Source organism: Camellia sinensis, chromosome 1 (genome assembly GCF_055761805.1).
Source record: "Camellia sinensis isolate YWXY chromosome 1, ASM5576180v1, whole genome shotgun sequence".
In the NCBI taxonomy this organism is placed as follows: domain Eukaryota; kingdom Viridiplantae; phylum Streptophyta; class Magnoliopsida; order Ericales; family Theaceae; genus Camellia; species Camellia sinensis.
In genome coordinates, this window is record NC_138961.1 from 240,504,971 (window position 1) to 240,526,342 (window position 21,372).

Genomic DNA, 21,372 nt, shown 5'->3' on the forward strand with positions numbered 1-21,372 from the left:
GAGTAGAGCTGAGAATTAAGCAGAGAAAAGCGATTGGTTTTGGGTTATAAAAAGAGTTTAAAATTGAGTTTGTGACGTGGTTTCCGTTTTGAAAATAATTTTTTAAATTTATAGTTTTGAACTGGTGTGTTTAGTTATAAATTTTACGAAGAGTTTTAAAAAATTTTGATTGGAATTGTGATTTTGAGCTTTATGAGTTGGTTTTTTTGATTTTTTAGTTATATATTCTCTCTGTAGAATCTCAAATAAATCACACCTTCAATTAGAGGAATTACAACACAACCATACTCCGTTTGTTTAAGCAGAGGTTGTGATAACAGATAATTATCAAAATTGTAATCTCAATATCCTACTTACTTATGCAACAATGATTCATCCCACTAAAAATATCACCACTAATAGCACTAATGTATTAAAAAAATAAAAAAATAATAAAAAAAATACAACTCCAAGACCAAAACATCACATCATTAATGGCGGGACCCACTGCCACCTAATTAGTGGGAGCACTAATTAGTGCTCCCAAGCATTTTTCTTACTCATGGTACTGTATCGTATTGGATTATCCTAACCAATATTATGGGGTTTATATATTCTCTCTGTAGAATTCCAAATAAATCGCACCTCTAATTAGAGGAATCACAACACAATTCCGATTGATTTAGATTTTTTTAGGCACCTGTTTTTTAGTTGATACGGATAAGTTATAAATAATTTTAAAAAAAAGTTTGTTTTGACAAAAAGGACCACATTTTCACTAAAAAAATCTTTAGGACAATTATAAAAAAAAATAAAAATAAAAAGATTAATGCTTGGTAGCCCAAAAAGAAAGAGCTTGAATGGCCCGAATGAGTGTTCACCGGACGTTCACTCGGACGATCGACCGGACACCCACCTGGATGGCCGGGTGAAAACTTGTCTTCTGCGGTTGTTGCCTTCGTCTACCGCGGCTGTCAACCTTCTCACCGAACGACCGGCTGGACATTTGCTCAGACGACCGGTAAGATGAATTTCGAACCATTTGAGCCAACCTCATTTTCAGGCTACCAAGCATTGCTCAAATAAAAAATAATCCTTTGAGACTTATAATAAAATAAATATTAAATTTTTTATTTTGTCAATTTAAATTACAATCTTTTGATTTGCTTTCAATATACAAAAAAAAAGAGTATTTTTGTTATTAAATTCAATGTAAGTGTACATAAAATATCTAAAATATTTATTTTATTGAGTTTAATGACTAAAATATATATATATATATATATATATATTGTTAATTTTACTTATAGACAAATAATTTAAATTGAAAATAAATCAAAAATTTGGAGTCAAATTTTTTTAAACATTTATTGCGTAAACTTTTAGAATAATGATAAGATTTAAACATCTATGTTGGCATTAACTTTTAGATTAAGTTGAGACTAGTTGGACATTTTTCAATTTTAAATCTGAACTTCAAAGAATTTGATATTTTCAAAGATGTATTTGTTATCTATTTTCTTGAATACAAACGTGTTGAATGGACTTAATTTTTGAGATTTAGATAAAACAAAAATATAACGAATAATTTTTAAGAGTTTTATCCCATAACAATCCCGTGACTTTGTTCCTAATAGTCATAACATTATTAAAAATGAAGAGGATCCTCTATTTTAGATTTTGGATTGGAGTGTTATTTGGGTTATGGGCTGTTATAATGATTTAAATCGTTCAGACATTTTGTATATTTTAAAAACAATTAAATTAATTTGATAATTGTAACTTGTTTAATTTTTTATTAAAAATAAAAAATAATTGTATCTTTAAAAATAAGCCATACATTTTTTTTAGTGACAAACGTAATAAATTAAACAAATAACAATTATTAGATCGACCTAGTTTTTTTGAATGAAATACGCAAAGTATTTAACAAAATAAACGATTCAAATTATCAAAATAAAATCTGTAGTGAACCTTACAGGTCCAAACAAATGGACGAAATTGTGAATTTTTTTCATTCAACAAGGTTGTTTGGAAAGTTGCCTTTTTGCCCGCTCTTTTTTTTTTGTTTTGGGTTAAAAAACTTACAAAAAAACACTAACAACATTTAAAATTTTAAAAATCATTAAAAAATAAGTTATACATTTCACGTTTTTTATACAATTTTAAAAAAATTATTCCCAAATAAATTAATCTTTTACACCTCATAAAAAATATCAAAAAATTAAAAAGTCAAATTTCAAACCACACCCTAATATAGCATTAATATTTGTCTAATTTGTCTTGCTATTCTACACTTTTATTTATTTATTTATTATGATTTTTTTTTTTTTTTTTTTTGTTGGTTCAAAATTCTACACTTCTTAGCTTTGGTGCGAAAAGTATAAGAATGCCCGTGTGAAAGATATATACTCTAGCTAGGAGGGGTGTTCGTGATTTGATTGTGATTGGGAAACCTTCAATCTATCATTTGTTTGTTAGATTAACAGATTAGAAAAAATCAATCCACATCTGTCTACTGGATCGGCGGATACAGATTGAGCAGATTGGTAATGTGAATCGGTTTAACACTTTAAATTTTTACAAATTTTGAACATAATACAATAACTTGTCAACCTTTTTTGGATAACAATCCAACTCAACATAACCAAAAGATTATCAAGTAAATTATCAAATACCAATAATAAATATATGAGAAAATCATACATTATCAAAACTATTTCATTACTTTTTTTTTTTTATTCAAAAACTATTTAATTTGATATTTAAAAAAAAATGACAAAATTAAGCCTTATATTTTCCACACAAAAATACCAAATATTAACACTTGTCATTTGATAAAAGGATTCCAAATTGAAAACAAATTGAAAACACAATAGAATATCTAAATTCTTTTTCAATTGAAAATACAAAGAGAATATGTAAACAAATTGAAAACACAAAGTCTTACAAATTATTAGGGGTGCTTACGGTTTGGCGGTTCGATTATAGTCAAAAAAATCTCAAATCTGTCATCCATCCAAAATTAGGTGGATTAAAAAAAATCAATCCGCAACCGATACCGTCCGCTTGTCATCACATATCCATCTAAAATGCGACGAATCGATTCGGGTTCGATTTAGTTGGTTTGAACGTATCAAAATATTCGCTAAGCACCCTTAACAGCTAGTAAGCCCCCATTGCAATATTTTTATATTATTTTTTTTTAAATGCCCCATACGTGGAATTATTTGGAGCGTGACAACTGTTTAAAAACAAGAATAGTTTCAGAAAGTGATCAAAATAAAATACGTAAACTAAATTTATTGTAATTAAAACTCACCCCATATTAAATGTGAATCTATATATCATATTACTAACGAAACATTAAAAAGCACATTTGTTCTGAAAAGCAAACTTTAGATACCTTTATTACAAATAAAACCATGAGTTGGTACGAAAATCAGCAAAATCAATTTAACTATATATTGACCATAGTAGATGTGGTACTCATTTTGAATTAGTACAAATTTATCAATCAGTCAAGCAAGGGACACTGGGCAAAACTGGACCATTTTTCCTTCCAGCAACATTTTGACATAACGACGTCGTTTCTTTACATAGTTGAGTCGATTGAAGGAAGATGTCATTCATATATATATCTTTGCATGGAACTGTCTCGCTGCATGCAAAGTGTATCGCTGTATCTTCCTCCGACGTCCCGTAAATATAACTGTATCTGATATTGCTAATTTGCACGGCTGATTTCTGTGAAAGTTAATTAAATTAATCACAATGTTAAGTTAGATTAATGTATTGTGAAAAGATCAAAAATTACTATTTTTGAGTACAAAACTAAAAAATCCAAGTAAAAAAAGAGTCATAGTCATAGAGTAAGAAATGCTCACTTGATTTTTGCAATATGTGTGGTCACAATAGTATTGATCGATGATGATGGGATGAGCTGAACCAATGGATCTTATATGCTCAAACACAATGTTCCTAGCAAATCCGCTCCCTCCCTAAGCATGCCAAAGGGACAATATAATTAACAACAAAATTAACGAGAAAAATAGTTATTTATCAGTGTTAAAATGTACCAAAACCTACCACTACACCTACTCCACCCACTTCACCTACTCCACCTACTACTCCACCTACTACATACCTACCTCCTTTAATCTTCTATATATAAGACTCATTGTAAACAATAACATACATTAATCAATAATACAATTCTCTATTTCTCTTTATACATCAATTTTAACATGGTATCAGAGCCATAAAATTTAGGCCTATATTTCTTTCTCACCGGCGGGCAGTCGGCCGGCAACCTTGCCTTCACTGCCCGCTGGAATTTTCTACACATACCTTCACTCCGCTGCATCTTCAACTCGCTTCCATGGACACGACTATCAGCATCAGGAGATGGAAGGGTCCTTGGACTCGGAGAAAGACTCTAGAAGCAGCCACAATCGGAGTTACTCTCCTCGCCGCCTTCTGGGTTTTCACTGCCACGAATCACAGAACCAAATTGAGTCTTCAACTTCAAGGATCGAATGCTTGTCCATTTCCAGCAATATTCAACTTCGGCAATTCTAATTCTGACACTGGCTGCGTCTCAGCCGTGTTCGGTCGTCTCTCACCTCCAAACGGCAGTTCCTTCTTCGGCAAACCCTCTGGCCCTCTATCTGCAATGCATGTTCTTGCTTTGGATGGTTTGAATGCGATGATTCAAGGTATGGCTGACAGGATAGGCAATGATTCTCCAGCTCCAGAACAAACTGCTTCATCAGATCTTGAGGAATACAATCCATTCTGGACAGTGAAATGTGAGCACTATGATGACCCTAAACATTGTGTTGCATTTGTCCATAAGATGAAGTTCATCAAGAAAAGGTTGATGATTGGAGTCGATCACTTCAACAGGGATCCAAAGAAGGGTTTAGAATTTCTCCAAGGAATGCATCTGTTGCCTGATGAACTTGACCCCAAAAGTGTAGCATACTTCTTCAGATACACTACTGGGTTAGATAAGAATCTTGTCGGAGATTTCCTTGGAAATCATGATGAATTCTGTATTCAAGTGCTTCATGAATTTGCTGGGGCATTTGATTTCCAAGGCATGAATTTGGATACCGCATTGCATGTTTTCTTGGAAAATTTTCGATTGCCTGGAGAATCTCAGAAGATACAGAGGGTGCTAGAGGCGTTTGCGGAGAGATATTACGAGCAATCACCACATGTTCTGGCCCTCTAGCGGTATCTCTATCTCTCTCTATGCTAGGTCTCTCTCTTTGCAATACACTCACCAAGCTCTTTCTCTCTCTCGGGTTTGGGGTGTTGAAAAAAAAAAAACAAAAAAAACAAAAAAAATAGAAAGCACAGATACACATGCACTTTATGATGAAAACATTTAATCCACCCACTCCCTCTCTCTCTGGTCCCTATTTCTCTCCACCATACTCCCTTTAATCATATCCTTCTTTTGCCTTACTTTATTCCACCCACTTGCAGCACATGTATGGCCATTATCATATTAAAATATGCTAGCAAAATCAACCCACATGACCCACTTACAACTCCTCTTCGGTTTTGCAGCATACATCACTTGGTCCTATTGATATATATATATATATATATATATATAAATACATATATAAAAGATGGCCACAATCATCATGCTGACCATACACCATCCTATAAAATAATAATTCTCCACACACTCACAATTTGACCCATTCTTTTTATTATTATTATTTTTTTATATTTTTTTTTTCTCTTTCATCCCACCGTTTCAGAACCCATTAACAGTCTGCTCCCCACTCCCACCTTTATTATTTTTATTCATCATTATATCTTCATCATCTCCATGCTCAATTTAAAAAAATAAAAAATAAATAAATAAATAAATAAACCAAACATTTTACCAATTTGCACAACACCCATATTTTATTCATCTCCAGGATCAACCCCGATCACAATTTTACACACACACAAAAAAAAAAAAAAAAAAAACATCACCCACAGGCGGGACTTTTTTCCTTATCCCTTCTCTACTCTGCTGCCGGTCTTTTCTTCTTGCCTCCGTCCTGGGCAGTCCTTGCCGGTGTTGCCTCCGTGTTTCCCACTCCACTGGGCACGATCACTACTCCTTGCTCCTCCACTACAGCATATGGCGGACCTCCAAATCGGAACATTACGGTAGCCTTCCGCTTCAGCTCCTTGTTTTCCGCTTTCAGCACACATATCTCTGCTCGCGCATCCTTATACATGCGTTGGAGTAGAGCCAGTTGGGCGTTTAACTGCTGCACCTCATTTGTCCTACTCTGCAGCCGGTGCGACAAGTTTGTGACCGCAGTCATAGTTTCCACACATGACTTCAATGTATACTGATTGGCCTCAATATCAGTTTGCACCGCCATTTTTTACTCCACCGACCGCATCGGAAAGTTCAACGGAGCAAAACCAGAGGTGTTTGGTTGAGGTTCACTGGCCACCGCACCAGTTATTTCTCTTGTGGACTCGTTCAAGTCTGGAAAGAGCGTGAGCAGACCACGGGAAGCGGATGCCATGTTCTGGGTAGCTGGACGGGAAGAAGAGGCCATGTTTTTTGGGTTGCTGAGTGTTTCAGCGAAGCAGCGATTTCCGACTGGTACTTTCAGAGAAGGACTGGGCAACAGAGTGTTACAGCGTATCTCTCTCAGAAAATGAAGAGTTTTTTTCAGAGGATTTTAGCAGGTTTTTTGTCTCAGCCTCTGCCTCAGCCTAGGTTAAATAGCCAAGGCAGTCACGCGCATCGCGCGCCACTTGACGCCAGACGACAAAACGGGCGCGCCAGCCAATGTGGTCACGCGTCTCGCCATCATGTTCGGCACACCTTTTTATGGAATGGGCACGCTTTTTGATGGCACGCCTTTTTATGAATTTGGCACGCCTTTTGATGGCACGCCTTTTGAAAGATTGGGCACACCTTTTGAGGGTGCGACTTTTTAAGGGTCCGACAAGACTCTGTAAACTGTCCCGACATTGATTCCGGTTAGCTCCTTCATGGGTCCGACAAGACTCTGTAAACTGTCCCGACATTGATTCCGGTTAGCTCCTTCATGGGTCCGACAAGACTCTGTAAACTGTCCCTACATTGATTCCGGTTAGCTCCTTTATGGGTCCGACAAGACTCTGTAAACTGTCCCGACATTGATTCCGGTTAGTTTCTACAAGGGTCCAGCAAGACTCCGTAAACTGTCTTCTACAACGGTCCGACATGACCCCATAAACTGTCTTCTACATCGGTCCGACACGAGCCAGTGTCTTCTACAACAGTCTTCTACAACGGTCTGACACGACCATACAGTGTCTCCTATCCATTTTTTATTTTTCCGATTATTTTATTGGTTTGTTACTCTCTCCAAACTCAAGTTGGTTAGTTCCTATCCCCCTTGAGTTTGCGGGGGGCTGTTAAAATGTACCAAAACCTACCACTACACCTACTCCACCCACTTCACCTACTCCACCTACTACTCCACCTACCTCCTTTAATCTTCTATATGTAAGACTCATTGTAAACAATAACATACATCAATCAATAATACAATTCTCTATTTCTCTTTATACATCAATTTTAACAATCAGAATAATATAACAATGACATTATTGATATTAATAGGCATTGAGTTTTTTTTTGTATTAAAGTGATAAGCTTACAAATTTGCCTTATATATTATATTCTTGATATCATGACTAATAATCATATGTTCACAAATTACCTGCCATGTCTTGATTCTTGCTCCATTTGAAGTTCCTCTGAATTCCACATTGCTTACATAGACATTCTCTACTGTCTCATATTGCCCTCTTATACCCAAACTTCCAATACTTTTACCAAAGAAGAATTAAAAAATAAATGAAATCAATTTCAAAACAATAATAACAATAACAAAAGAGAGAGGGAACTGTAAAAAGGTTTTCCCTGTTACCTTATGCCATGACCTGGACCACATGTGATCATGCTAATGTTGAGATATGATGAACCATCTCCGATGGAAATACAATCATCACCTGCATTAATATTTTTGAGTTAAATTTTGATAAACAACCAAATTAAAAGATACATATGTAAAGTGCCATGCATCGACTTTCAGTTCCAAATCTTCATGTTCACTTGGATCATAGCAAAATGCTTCCAATGGTAGAATTATGTAAGAATCTAAAAACAGAAGATCTTGCACAATATACAAAGCATGCTGTATACATTCGCAAATTTTTTTTTTTTTGTCACACGATATAAAATTAAGAGAGATAGTATTATTATGTTTGATAATATACCAGTCCCAATGTGAGTTTGGTTTATGAAGACGTGTGTGGAATGTTGAATGTGAATGCCATCAGTATTTGGGCTATCGCCGGGGGCAGTGATAGTGAGATTATAAACATATACCCATGTCGACCTTTCCAATGCCGTGTGCATTTAAGGGCTGTCTATGAAGGTTAGGTCACTTATGTGCACATTATAACGCCCTACAAATTAACCTATTAATTATCATTGACATGCATTATTTAAAGAAGACCATTTATTAATTCATTCATCAGAGTATTACTAAATAAAGCATTACATGTAACATCGAATAAAATGCCCTACAGGCTTACATCTTTCCAAGCCAACACTTGGATTCAAAAATATGAGTTCTAATCTCATTACAAGAAAAGCCCTAGGCTTGAATGTTTACATGTACTAATAAATAAAAACTATTAACTAAAGGTAGTCTTCTTCAATCCAGAAGCCCAAACCCTCCCAAGCTAAGTCCTTGGAGGTAGTTTATCACCTGAACCTGAAAATGATGTTCCCATAAAGGGTGAGCCACAGCCCAGTAGAAATATACTAAACCACATATAAGCAATGAATAAAGCAATAGCATTCAACAGATGGTTAACCAAGATAATCAATTACTTCATTTTACAGTTTCATGACACTATTGCCAAAGATACGTTTTACTTTCCAATATCAACAAACAAATGAGACTCAAGCTCAAATCAAACACTTCATACTTCCAGATTGATACACATTTTAGTGCTGTATCAATAAAACACTTCTATATAAATAAGCACACATAAAAGTGATGCTAATGGAGTCCATCCCCTATCTCCTCCCAAACAAAATCCGGTTTAGAGGTCCATCCCCTATCTTCCCCTAAACCGTGGAGTACATCCCCTATCTCCTCCCACACACAATCAATGTATGCAAATGCAATGCTCAATCAATACACGTAATTTCTGTATCAATGCCATAGTCAAAATTAATGACTTAACCAATGTGATTAGTTTCAGTTATTCCTAATCCACATGCAATGTCTACAACAATCACGACTATCCTCCACCGATAGCCCAAAACAGTTATTTCTAAACTGGAAATAACTATGTCAACAATTCGATAGACAAATAATTCCAATTACCAAATTATGCTATTTGACCAATGAATTCCCCAATTCCATGAATTTAACCATCTTTTCCCAATTCCATGAATTACTTATACAAATTAATTCAATAATACAACTAGGGTTTTTCCCAAAATTTACCAAAGTATCCCCAACATATCAAATTACCAAAGCTTAGAACAAAACCTATAAAATGGAGTAGGAAATCCCTACCTTGAAGAAAATAACCCGAATGGAGAAGATAGAGATGAATGCCCAAATTCCGATGTGCTCCAAATCACCAAATGTTCAGATTAGAATGAAGCCAAAGCCGCCCTCTATCTTTCTTACAAAGAACTTAAGATGGATTCACACTAGAAGTAGATGAACACCTAAAGAGAAGATGAGTTTTGAGGGAGAGAAGTCGGACCTAGGGTTTAGAACCAAAAAGAATAAGAAAAGACTGATCAAAACCCGCTGCTGCGTATATAAACTGGACAGGCTCGCTCGAGCGAAGACTTGGTCGCTCGAGCGACCAGACACAGAGAAACTACGCTCGAGCCAAGGAAGCCTTGCTCGAGCCAACAACTCAAAAGCTCGCTCGAGCGAAAGAAAGCTCGATCGAGCGAAGAACTCAAACCCTCAGGTCTGCAACAAGACACACGCTCAAGCGAAGGAACTATTGCTCGAGCGAAGGACGAACTAACTCGCTCGAGCGAAGAAAATCTCGCTCGAGCCAAGAATGCACAGCTACAGGTCCAAATCAAACGCAACCACTCGCTCGAGCGAACAACTCCTCGCTCGAGCGAAGAACCAAAAACCTGGACAGCAACACTAGGTTTCTAAACCCAACCAACCTGAAACAAACCTGCCCAACACATCCTATAATTCCAAATGAGAAAATAAGGGTCAACAACAACAATTATACAATGACAGATCTACGGAACCTAAGTCCGGATACAATAATCAAATGGGAAAAGACCGGGGTCGCTATAACCTCCCCCCTTCAAAGAATTTCGTCCCCGAAATTAAGCATAAGTTTTTGAAAACAGATTTTTTTTTTTTAACAATTCATTAGTAACCATCTTGACCAAAACTGGTCATTTCATCTCTTTATCAAGAGGCATCTCATATTAAATATATAACACAACATATATCTCAACCTGTATCATTATTATGCATTTTCCTTTCAATGTTAACAATCCCCATATCATATTCAATTGCATGATATATATAACACACTCAGCAATGTAATCAACATATGCAATGCTATACTAAACTTCTATAATGAAGCAAGTTTCAAGATACACCCATTTACCAAAACATACTCAACGTTTTACAACTTAAGACATATGTAAAGCTCTTAAGTTCAACAACATTACAAAATCTAAATACAAGATTACAAATGAATAAACATGTCCGGGTATTTTTCGCGGACTTCCAATTCACGCTCCCAAGTGGCTTCCTCCACTCCATGATGTTTCCACAATACTTTTACCAAAGGGATGGTCTTGCCTCGTAAAACTTGATCCCGCCTATCCAATACCCGAACCGGTCTCTCCTCATACGAGACATCCTCATCAACCACTAAATCGGTCCAATCCAACACATGTGATGGATCCGGCTCATACTTCCGAAGCATACTCACATGAAACACGTCATGTACTCCGGACAACTGCGGCGGCAAAGCTAAACGATAAGCAGCCTCGCCAATCCTCTCAAGGATCTCGAACGGACCAATGAACCGAGGGGACAACTTCCCACTCCTCCCAAACCTCATCAAACCCCGTCTAGGTGATATTTTCAGAAAGACATGATCACCCACCTCAAACACCAAAGGTCTTCTCCTACGGTCGGCATACGATTTCTGACGACTCTGTGCTGTAACAAGCCTCTTACGGATAAGTTCAACTTTCTCCGTCGTTTCCCTCACCAACTCCGGACCCAACAGAGGTGCATCACCCACCTCAGCCCAACAAACAGGAGATCTACACGGTCGGCCATACAAGGCCTCAAATGGTGCCATACCGATACTAGACTGGAAACTGTTGTTGTAGGCAAACTCTACCAACGGCAAGTGCTTCTCCCACGACCCACTAAAGTCTAGAACACAACCCCGAAGCATATCCTCAAGTATCTGAATAGTACGCTCGGACTGTCCGTCAGTCTGAGGATGATAAGCCGTGCTAAAGGTCAACTTAGTGCCTAAGGCACTCTGTAAACTCTGCCATAACCTGGCAGTAAAACGAGGATCTCTATCCGAAACAATCGTCACTGGAATCCCGTGTAACCTCACTATGTCCCGAATGTACAAGTCGGCAAGATGATCTACCGAATCTCTCACGCGCATAGGAATGAAGTGCGCCGACTTAGTCAACCGGTCTACAACCACCCAAATAGCATCACTACCCCGCTGAGTCCTCGGAAGACCCACAACGAAGTCCATAGTGACGTGTTCCCACTTCCACTCAGCAATAGGCAAGGGTTGCAACAAACCCGCTGGCCTCTGATGTTCAGCCTTCACTTGCTGACAAGTAAGGCACTTAGATACGAAAGCTGCCACATCTCTCTTCATACCCCGCCACCAGAACTGGCGACCCAAATCCCAATACATCTTAGTGCCCCCCGGATGCACCGCAAGACGTGAATGATGAAACTCTCGGAGTACCTCCTCTCGGCAAGACTTCGGCACAAACAGACGGTCTCGGTATCTCACACTCAGGTCGGAATATACCGTCAAACCCTTCTCAACCTTCCCACAGGAAATATTCTCACGGAGAGATTCTACCTCAAAGTCACCTCTCTGAGCCTCTAACACTCGAGTCACAAGTGAAGGCTGTGCAATAACAGAAAACAAGGCCGCAGCCTCAACGGATTCGCCCAGAAATAAATCAAACTCCCCAAGTGCACCCAACATCTCCCATTCTCGGATAGCTATACTAGCTATGACACTAACAGGTTTTCTGCTAAGGGCATCGGCCACCACATTGGCCTTTCCCGGATGGTAATGCAACTCAAAGTCATAATCCTCTATGAACTCCATCCACCTCCTCTGCCTCAAGTTCAAATCTTTCTGTGTAAACAAGTATTTCAGACTCTTATGATCCGAGAATACCTCAAATTTCTCACCATAAAGATAATGCCTCCAAATCTTCAAGGCAAATATCACAGCTGCTAACTCTAGATCATGCGTAGGGTAATTCTGCTCGTGAATTTTCAACTGACGTGAGCCATAGGCAACTACTTTCCCCTCTTGCATTAACACACAACCCAGACCCTCTCGTGAGGCGTCACAATAGACTGTATAACCCAACCCTCTCTCTGGAATAATCAATACTGGAGCGGTGGTCAGTCTAACTTTCAACTCCTGAAACGACTTTTCACAAGTCTCACTCCATACAAATTTGACTCCCTTCCGAGTCAGTCTAGTCAACGGTGACGCTATCCTGGAGAAATCTTTCACAAACCGACGGTAATACCCAGCTAATCCCAGAAAACTGCGGATCTCAAATACACTCTTAGGCTGTGCCCAATCCTGCACTGCCTCCACCTTAGATGTATCAACAGACACTCCTTCCCCGGATACCACGTGGCCTAAGAATTTGACTTCCCTCAGCCAGAACTCACACTTCCCAAACTTGGCATACAGCCTATGAGCTCTAAGTAACTCAAGCACCACCCTCAAGTGTGACTCATGCTCCTCCTCAGAAGGCGAATAGATAAGGATGTCGTCCACAAAAACAACTACAAACCGATCCAAGAATTCCCGGAAGATCCGGTTCATCAAGTCCATAAAGACTGCCGGTGCATTGGTGAGTCCAAATGGCATTACCAGAAACTCATAATGGCCATACCGCGTAGGGAATGCCGTCTTCGGAATATCCTCCTCTCTGACCCTCAACTGGTGGTAACCTGATCTCAAGTCTATCTTAGAGAAACAACGGGAACCCTTCAACTGGTCAAACAGATCATCTATACGAGGCATAGGGTATTTATTCTTAACCGTAGCCCGATTCAATTTTCGGTAATCTATACACAGTCTCAAAGCACCACCTTTCTTTTTAACAAAGAGGGCTGGTGCTCCCCACGGCGAAACACTAGGACGTATAAAACCCTTGTCTAGCAACTCCTGGAGCTGAATCTTCAACTCAACTAACTCGGCTGGGGCAAAACGATAAGGTGCCATAGAAATCGGCGCCGTGCCGGGCACCAGGTCAATAGAGAACTCAATCTCTCGATGCGGTGGCAAACCAACAAGATCCTCGGGAAAAACGTCCGAGTACTCACAAACCACCCTTGGCAACACAATCTGAGTCTCAACATCCTCACGAATCGAAAGGTTAGCAAGTAGACCACTAAGCTCACTCCGTCCTCGCGGAACATACCCCGGTGGCAACACATCACCAACCTGGTCTCCCAGAAAATGAAAATACTCTCCGCTCACGGTACAACAAGTGACCCTCTGGCGGTAGCAATCAATAACTGCCCGGTATGACGATAACCAGTCCATACCCAAAATAACATCGAAACCCCTCATAGGCATAACTACAAAGGAAAATGGGATTCTATGATAATCAACCTCTATATCACAACCCCTAACGCCTTGTTTCAAAATCAATTCACCCCCAAGAGGTGACACTACACAAATAGGAGATGCTAGCTGTGCTAATTCCAACTCCAAAACAGATGCAAATGTAGCAGACACAAAGGAATGAGATGCACCCGTATCAATCAAAACATTAGCAACCGAGTTGCAAAACAAAAAGGTACCTCTCACAACTGATGGTGCCGGCACAAGATCCTGCGCGGTAACAGCATACACGCGCCCAGACGACCTCTGATCCACCTGCTCACCCCTAGGAGCATAAGATTGCTGCACTGACTGGGACGATGAAGCCCCCTGATTGGCCCTCGAGGCCTGACCTGACTGAGCTGGCTGCTGACCCTGAATCGGCCTCAAACCAGATGCACCAGGTGTACCACCCAACTGCGGGCAATACCTCTTCATATGCCCTGGCTGACCACACTGATAACACGAGAGTGGCTGACCTCTACCCTGACTTTGGCTCTGAGATCGAGCCGAAGAAGATGCTGCTCTCTGAACTCCTCCCCTCTGAGGACAAACTGGAGACTTGTGGCCCAGTTGGCCACACTTGAAACAGGTAATGTCTCCCTGACTGCCTTTCCCCGAACTAACACTCGGCACAGGAAAAGTCGATCTAGAAATGCTACCCTGAGACTGCTGAGGATTAAAATCCTTCTGTCTCCTACCATCACTCTGACCATCCTGACTCCTCTTGGAGCCCTTCTGTCATTCCTCCTCCTCCTGCATCATAATCTCCATGTGGGCTGCAGCATCAACCATACGCCCATAATCCCGAATCATAGTTCCCCCAACTCTCAGCTTGAGGCCACGCCTCAACTTCTTCTCAAACTCAATACAACGGCGTTCCACAGACGCCACCAACTCAGGTGCAAACCTGGACAAACTAGTAAATGCAGCCTCAAACTCGGCCACTGAAGAACTCGACTGCTTAAGCTGACAAAACTGGTCTCGCAGCTTCTCCCTGACAGCTGGAGATAAGAACTTCTCCTGGAAAGCATTCACAAAAGCCTCCCACGTACCTCCTATACGCCCCTTAGTAAACTTCCACCACTGACCCGCATCCCCCTTCAACTGGAAAGATGCCAAGGTCACTTTCAACCCCTCGTCTTCGATGCCAAGCATCTCAAACGTCTTCGTTGTCTGTTCGAGCCATTCATCTGCCTTAAGCGGCTCTTTTGGATCACCCACAAATTCATCCGGATTAGACCGGAAGAACTCCCTCTTTAGAAAGGAAGGTCCTGCATCAGCAGCAACAACCTGAACTTGATTCTCAGCTCTGAGAATGCCTACTGACTCCCTGAATGCTCCTGCTATCTCTCGAGCTAAAGCGCCCATAGCCTGCTGGCCTACTGGCTCGGCCACATTAGCCTGGCCAATTCCCTCTTGAACTGCCGGAATCTCTTCTGGCACAGGCACCTCCTGCCTACCCGGCCTACCACGCCTACCGCGTCCTCGTCCTCGTCCTGACATCCTAATAAAGGAAACAAAGACATTAGCACATTAATAAATGTGCCGAAGCTAAACACTCGCGTCCTAATGCAATGGACAACAATAATTCATTCCACGTAAGCACATAATCACATAAGCACCTACGAATTTCATTCCCGGATAATGATAGTCCCAATGCGTTACTATAGTTCCGGTTGGAAGCAGCAGTGATCAAGTGCCTTTCCAACAAGACTACTAGAAACTCAAGGGTCCAATCAACATCCTAGAAACTACATTCCATACCCACATAATCACATAAACATGTTATCACATAAGCATATAACATTACACTACGTCTCTATCAAACGAGACGAACCCAATGTGATACTAATCACTTCCCACGTACCCAAAGTATTCAAACCCGGTACGCTCTGATACCAAGTTGTAACGCCCTACAAATTAACCCATTAATTATCATTGACATGCATTATTTAAAGAAGACCATTTATTAATTCATTCATCAGAGTATTACTAAATAAAGCATTACATGTAACATCGAATAAAATGCCCTACAGGCTTACATCTTTCCAAGCCAACACTTGGATTCAAAAATATGAGTTCTAATCTCATTACAAGAAAAGCCCTAGGCTTGAATGTTTACATGTACTAATAAATAAAAGCTATTAACTAAAGGTAGTCTTCTTCAATCCAGAAGCCCAAACCCTCCCAAGCTAAGTCCTTGGAGGTAGTTTATCACCTGAACCTGAAAATGATGTTCCCATAAAGGGTGAGCCACAGCCCAGTAGAAATATACTAAACCACATATAAGCAATGAATAAAGCAATAGCATTCAACAGATGGTTAACCAAGATAATCAATTACTTCATTTTACAGTTTCATGACACTATTGCCAAAGATACGTTTTACTTTCCAATATCAACAAACAAATGAGACTCAAGCTCAAATCAAACACTTCATACTTCCAGATTGATACACATTTTAGTGCTGTATCAATAAAACACTTCTATATAAATAAGCACACATAAAAGTGATGCTAATGGAGTCCATCCCCTATCTCCTCCCAAACAAAATCCGGTTTAGAGGTCCATCCCCTATCTTCCCCTAAACCGTGGAGTACATCCCCTATCTCCTCCCACACACAATCAATGTATGCAAATGCAATGCTCAATCAATACACGTAATTTCTGTATCAATGCCATAGTCAAAATTAATGACTTAACCAATGTGATTAGTTTCAGTTATTCCTAATCCACATGCAATGTCTACAACAATCACGACTATCCTCCACCGATAGCCCAAAACAGTTATTTCTAAACTGGAAATAACTATGTCAACAATTCGATAGACAAATAATTCCAATTACCAAATTATGCTATTTGACCAATGAATTCCCCAATTCCATGAATTTAACCATCTTTTCCCAATTCCATGAATTACTTATACAAATTAATTCAATAATACAACTAGGGTTTTTCCCAAAATTTACCAAAGTATCCCCAACATATCAAATTACCAAAGCTTAGAACAAAACCTATAAAATGGAGTAGGAAATCCCTACCTTGAAGAAAATAACCCGAATGGAGAAGATAGAGATGAATGCCCAAATTCCGATGTGCTCCAAATCACCAAATGTTCAGATTAGAATGAAGCCAAAGCCGCCCTCTATCTTTCTTACAAAGAACTTAAGATGGATTCACACTAGAAGTAGATGAACACCTAAAGAGAAGATGAGTTTTGAGGGAGAGAAGTCGGACCTAGGGTTTAGAACCAAAAAGAATAAGAAAAGACTGATCAAAACCCGCTGCTGCGTATATAAACTGGACAGGCTCGCTCGAGCGAAGACTTGGTCGCTCGAGCGACCAGACACAGAGAAACTACGCTCGAGCCAAGGAAGCCTTGCTCGAGCCAACAACTCAAAAGCTCGCTCGAGCGAAAGAAAGCTCGATCGAGCGAAGAACTCAAACCCTCAGGTCTGCAACAAGACACACGCTCGAGCGAAGGAACTATTGCTCGAGCGAAGGACGAACTAACTCGCTCGAGCGAAGAAAATCTCGCTCGAGCCAAGAATGCACAGCTACAGGTCCAAATCAAACGCAACCACTCGCTCGAGCGAACAACTCCTCGCTCGAGCGAAGAACCAAAAACCTGGACAGCAACACTAGGTTTCTAAACCCAACCAACCTGAAACAAACCTGCCCAACACATCCTATAATTCCAAATGAGAAAATAAGGGTCAACAACAACAATTATACAATGACAGATCTACGGAACCTAAGTCCGGATACAATAATCAAATGGGAAAAGACCGGGGTCGCTATAACCTCCCCCTTTCAAAGAATTTCGTCCCCGAAATTAAGCATAAGTTTTTGAAAACAGATTTTTTTTTTTTAACAATTCATTAGTAACCATCTTGACCAAAACTGGTCATTTCATCTCTTTATCAAGAGGCATCTCATATTAAATATATAACACAACATATATCTCAACCTGTATCATTATTATGCATTTTCCTTTCAATGTTAACAATCCCCATATCATATTCAATTGCATGATATATATAACACACTCAGCAATGTAATCAACATATGCAATGCTATACTAAACTTCTATAATGAAGCAAGTTTCAAGATACACCCATTTACCAAAACATACTCAACGTTTTACAACTTAAGACATATGTAAAGCTCTTAAGTTCAACAATATTACAAAATCTAAATACAAGATTACAAATGAATAAACATGTCCGGGTATTTTTCGCGGACTTCCAATTCACGCTCCCAAGTGGCTTCCTCCACTCCATGATGTTTCCACAATACTTTTACCAAAGGGATGGTCTTGCCTCGTAAAACTTGATCCCGCCTATCCAATACCCGAACCGGTCTCTCCTCATACGAGACATCCTCATCAACCACTAAATCGGTCCAATCCAACACATGTGATGGATCCGGCTCATACTTCCGAAGCATACTCACATGAAACACGTCATGTACTCCGGACAACTGCGGCGGCAAAGCTAAACGATAAGCAGCCTCGCCAATCCTCTCAAGGATCTCGAACGGACCAATGAACCGAGGGGACAACTTCCCACTCCTCCCAAACCTCATCAAACCCCGTCTAGGTGATATTTTCAGAAAGACATGATCACCCACCTCAAACACCAAAGGTCTTCTCCTACGGTCGGCATACGATTTCTGACGACTCTGTGCTGTAACAAGCCTCTTACGGATAAGTTCAACTTTCTCCGTCGTTTCCCTCACCAACTCCGGACCCAACAGAGGTGCATCACCCACCTCAGCCCAACAAACAGGAGATCTACACGGTCGGCCATACAAGGCCTCAAATGGTGCCATACCGATACTAGACTGGAAACTGTTGTTGTAGGCAAACTCTACCAACGGCAAGTGCTTCTCCCACGACCCACTAAAGTCTAGAACACAACCCCGAAGCATATCCTCAAGTATCTGAATAGTACGCTCGGACTGTCCGTCAGTCTGAGGATGATAAGCCGTGCTAAAGGTCAACTTAGTGCCTAAGGCACTCTGTAAACTCTGCCATAACCTGGCAGTAAAACGAGGATCTCTATCCGAAACAATCGTCACTGGAATCCCGTGTAACCTCACTATGTCCCGAATGTACAAGTCGGCAAGATGATCTACCGAATCTCTCACGCGCATAGGAATGAAGTGCGCCGACTTAGTCAACCGGTCTACAACCACCCAAATAGCATCACTACCCCGCTGAGTCCTCGGAAGACCCACAACGAAGTCCATAGTGACGTGTTCCCACTTCCACTCAGCAATAGGCAAGGGTTGCAACAAACCCGCTGGCCTCTGATGTTCAGCCTTCACTTGCTGACAAGTAAGGCACTTAGATACGAAAGCTGCCACATCTCTCTTCATACCCCGCCACCAGAACTGGCGACCCAAATCCCGATACATCTTAGTGCCCCCCGGATGCACCGCAAGACGTGAATGATGAAACTCTCGGAGTACCTCCTCTCGGCAAGACTTCGGCACAAACAGACGGTCTCGGTATCTCACACTCAGGTCGGAATATACCGTCAAACCCTTCTCAACCTTCCCACAGGAAATATTCTCACGGAGAGATTCTACCTCAAAGTCACCTCTCTGAGCCTCTAACACTCGAGTCACAAGTGAAGGCTGTGCAATAACAGAAAACAAGGCCGCAGCCTCAACGGATTCGCCCAGAAATAAATCAAACTCCCCAAGTGCACCCAACATCTCCCATTCTCGGATAGCTATACTAGCTATGACACTAACAGGTTTTCTGCTAAGGGCATCGGCCACCACATTGGCCTTTCCCGGATGGTAATGCAACTCAAAGTCATAATCCTCTATGAACTCCATCCACCTCCTCTGCCTCAAGTTCAAATCTTTCTGTGTAAACAAGTATTTCAGACTCTTATGATCCGAGAATACCTCAAATTTCTCACCATAAAGATAATGCCTCCAAATCTTCAAGGCAAATATCACAGCTGCTAACTCTAGATCATGCGTAGGGTAATTCTGCTCGTGAATTTTCAACTGACGTGAGCCATAGGCAACTACTTTCCCCTCTTGCATTAACACACAACCCAGACCCTCTCGTGAGGCGTCACAATAGACTGTATAACCCAACCCTCTCTCTGGAATAATCAATACTGGAGCGGTGGTCAGTCTAACTTTCAACTCCTGAAACGACTTTTCACAAGTCTCACTCCATACAAATTTGACTCCCTTCCGAGTCAGTCTAGTCAACGGTGACGCTATCCTGGAGAAATCTTTCACAAACCGACGGTAATACCCAGCTAATCCCAGAAAACTGCGGATCTCAAATACACTCTTAGGCTGTGCCCAATCCTGCACTGCCTCCACCTTAGATGTATCAACAGACACTCCTTCCCCGGATACCACGTGGCCTAAGAATTTGACTTCCCTCAGCCAGAACTCACACTTCCCAAACTTGGCATACAGCCTATGAGCTCTAAGTAACTCAAGCACCACCCTCAAGTGTGACTCATGCTCCTCCTCAGAAGGCGAATAGATAAGGATGTCGTCCACAAAAACAACTACAAACCGATCCAAGAATTCCCGGAAGATCCGGTTCATCAAGTCCATAAAGACTGCCGGTGCATTGGTGAGTCCAAATGGCATTACCAGAAACTCATAATGGCCATACCGCGTAGGGAATGCCGTCTTCGGAATATCCTCCTCTCTGACCCTCAACTGGTGGTAACCTGATCTCAAGTCTATCTTAGAGAAACAACGGGAACCCTTCAACTGGTCAAACAGATCATCTATACGAGGCATAGGGTATTTATTCTTAACCGTAGCCCGATTCAATTTTCGGTAATCTATACACAGTCTCAAAGCACCACCTTTCTTTTTAACAAAGAGGGCTGGTGCTCCCCACGGCGAAACACTAGGACGTATAAAACCCTTGTCTAGCAACTCCTGGAGCTGAATCTTCAACTCAACTAACTCGGCTGGGGCAAAACGATAAGGTGCCATAGAAATCGGCGCCGTGCCGGGCACCAGGTCAATAGAGAACTCAATCTCTCGATGCGGTGGCAAACCAACAAGATCCTCGGGAAAAACGTCCGAGTACTCACAAACCACCCTTGGCAACACAATCTGAGTCTCAACATCCTCACGAATCGAAAGGTTAGCAAGTAGACCACTAAGCTCACTCCGTCCTCGCGGAACATACCCCGGTGGCAACACATCACCAACCTGGTCTCCCAGAAAATGAAAATACTCTCCGCTCACGGTACAACAAGTGACCCTCTGGCGGTAGCAATCAATAACTGCCCGGTATGACGATAACCAGTCCATACCCAAAATAACATCGAAACCCCTCATAGGCATAACTACAAAGGAAAATGGGATTCTATGATAATCAACCTCTATATCACAACCCCTAACGCCTTGTTTCAAAATCAATTCACCC

The 21,372-nt window shown here is 40.7% G+C and overlaps 2 protein-coding genes across 2 annotated transcripts in view; both read right to left on the minus strand.

The window, feature by feature from the left end:
* The window catches only part of LOC114288407 (hypersensitive-induced response protein 1-like), a 116,031-nt gene that overhangs the window by 5,216 nt on the left and 89,443 nt on the right, over positions 1–21,372 (minus strand). The gene's annotated exons all lie outside the window — the stretch shown is intronic.
* On the minus strand, positions 3,306–10,027 carry LOC145824559 (putative polygalacturonase At2g43860). Its single transcript, XM_082924597.1, has 6 exons — positions 9,603–10,027; positions 8,284–8,786; positions 7,935–8,016; positions 7,725–7,833; positions 3,867–3,980; positions 3,306–3,726 (listed from the first exon to the last, which is right to left on the minus strand). The coding sequence occupies exons 2-6, from the start codon at positions 8,423–8,425 to the stop codon at positions 3,493–3,495; spliced, it is 681 nt and encodes a 226-aa protein (XP_082780723.1). The 5' UTR covers positions 8,426–8,786; positions 9,603–10,027; the 3' UTR covers positions 3,306–3,492.

Coding starts and splice junctions, on each gene's coding strand:
- LOC145824559 (XM_082924597.1), bottom strand. CDS start 8,425: ATGCACACGGCATTGGAAAGGTCGACATGGGTATATGTTTATAATCTC. Junction 7,834..7,934: donor GGTCCAGGTCATGGCATAAG/GTAACAGGGAAA, acceptor CTTTGGTAAAAG/TATTGGAAGTTTGGGTATAA. Junction 3,727..3,866: donor ACACATATTGCAAAAATCAA/GTGAGCATTTCT, acceptor TAACTTTCACAG/AAATCAGCCGTGCAAATTAG.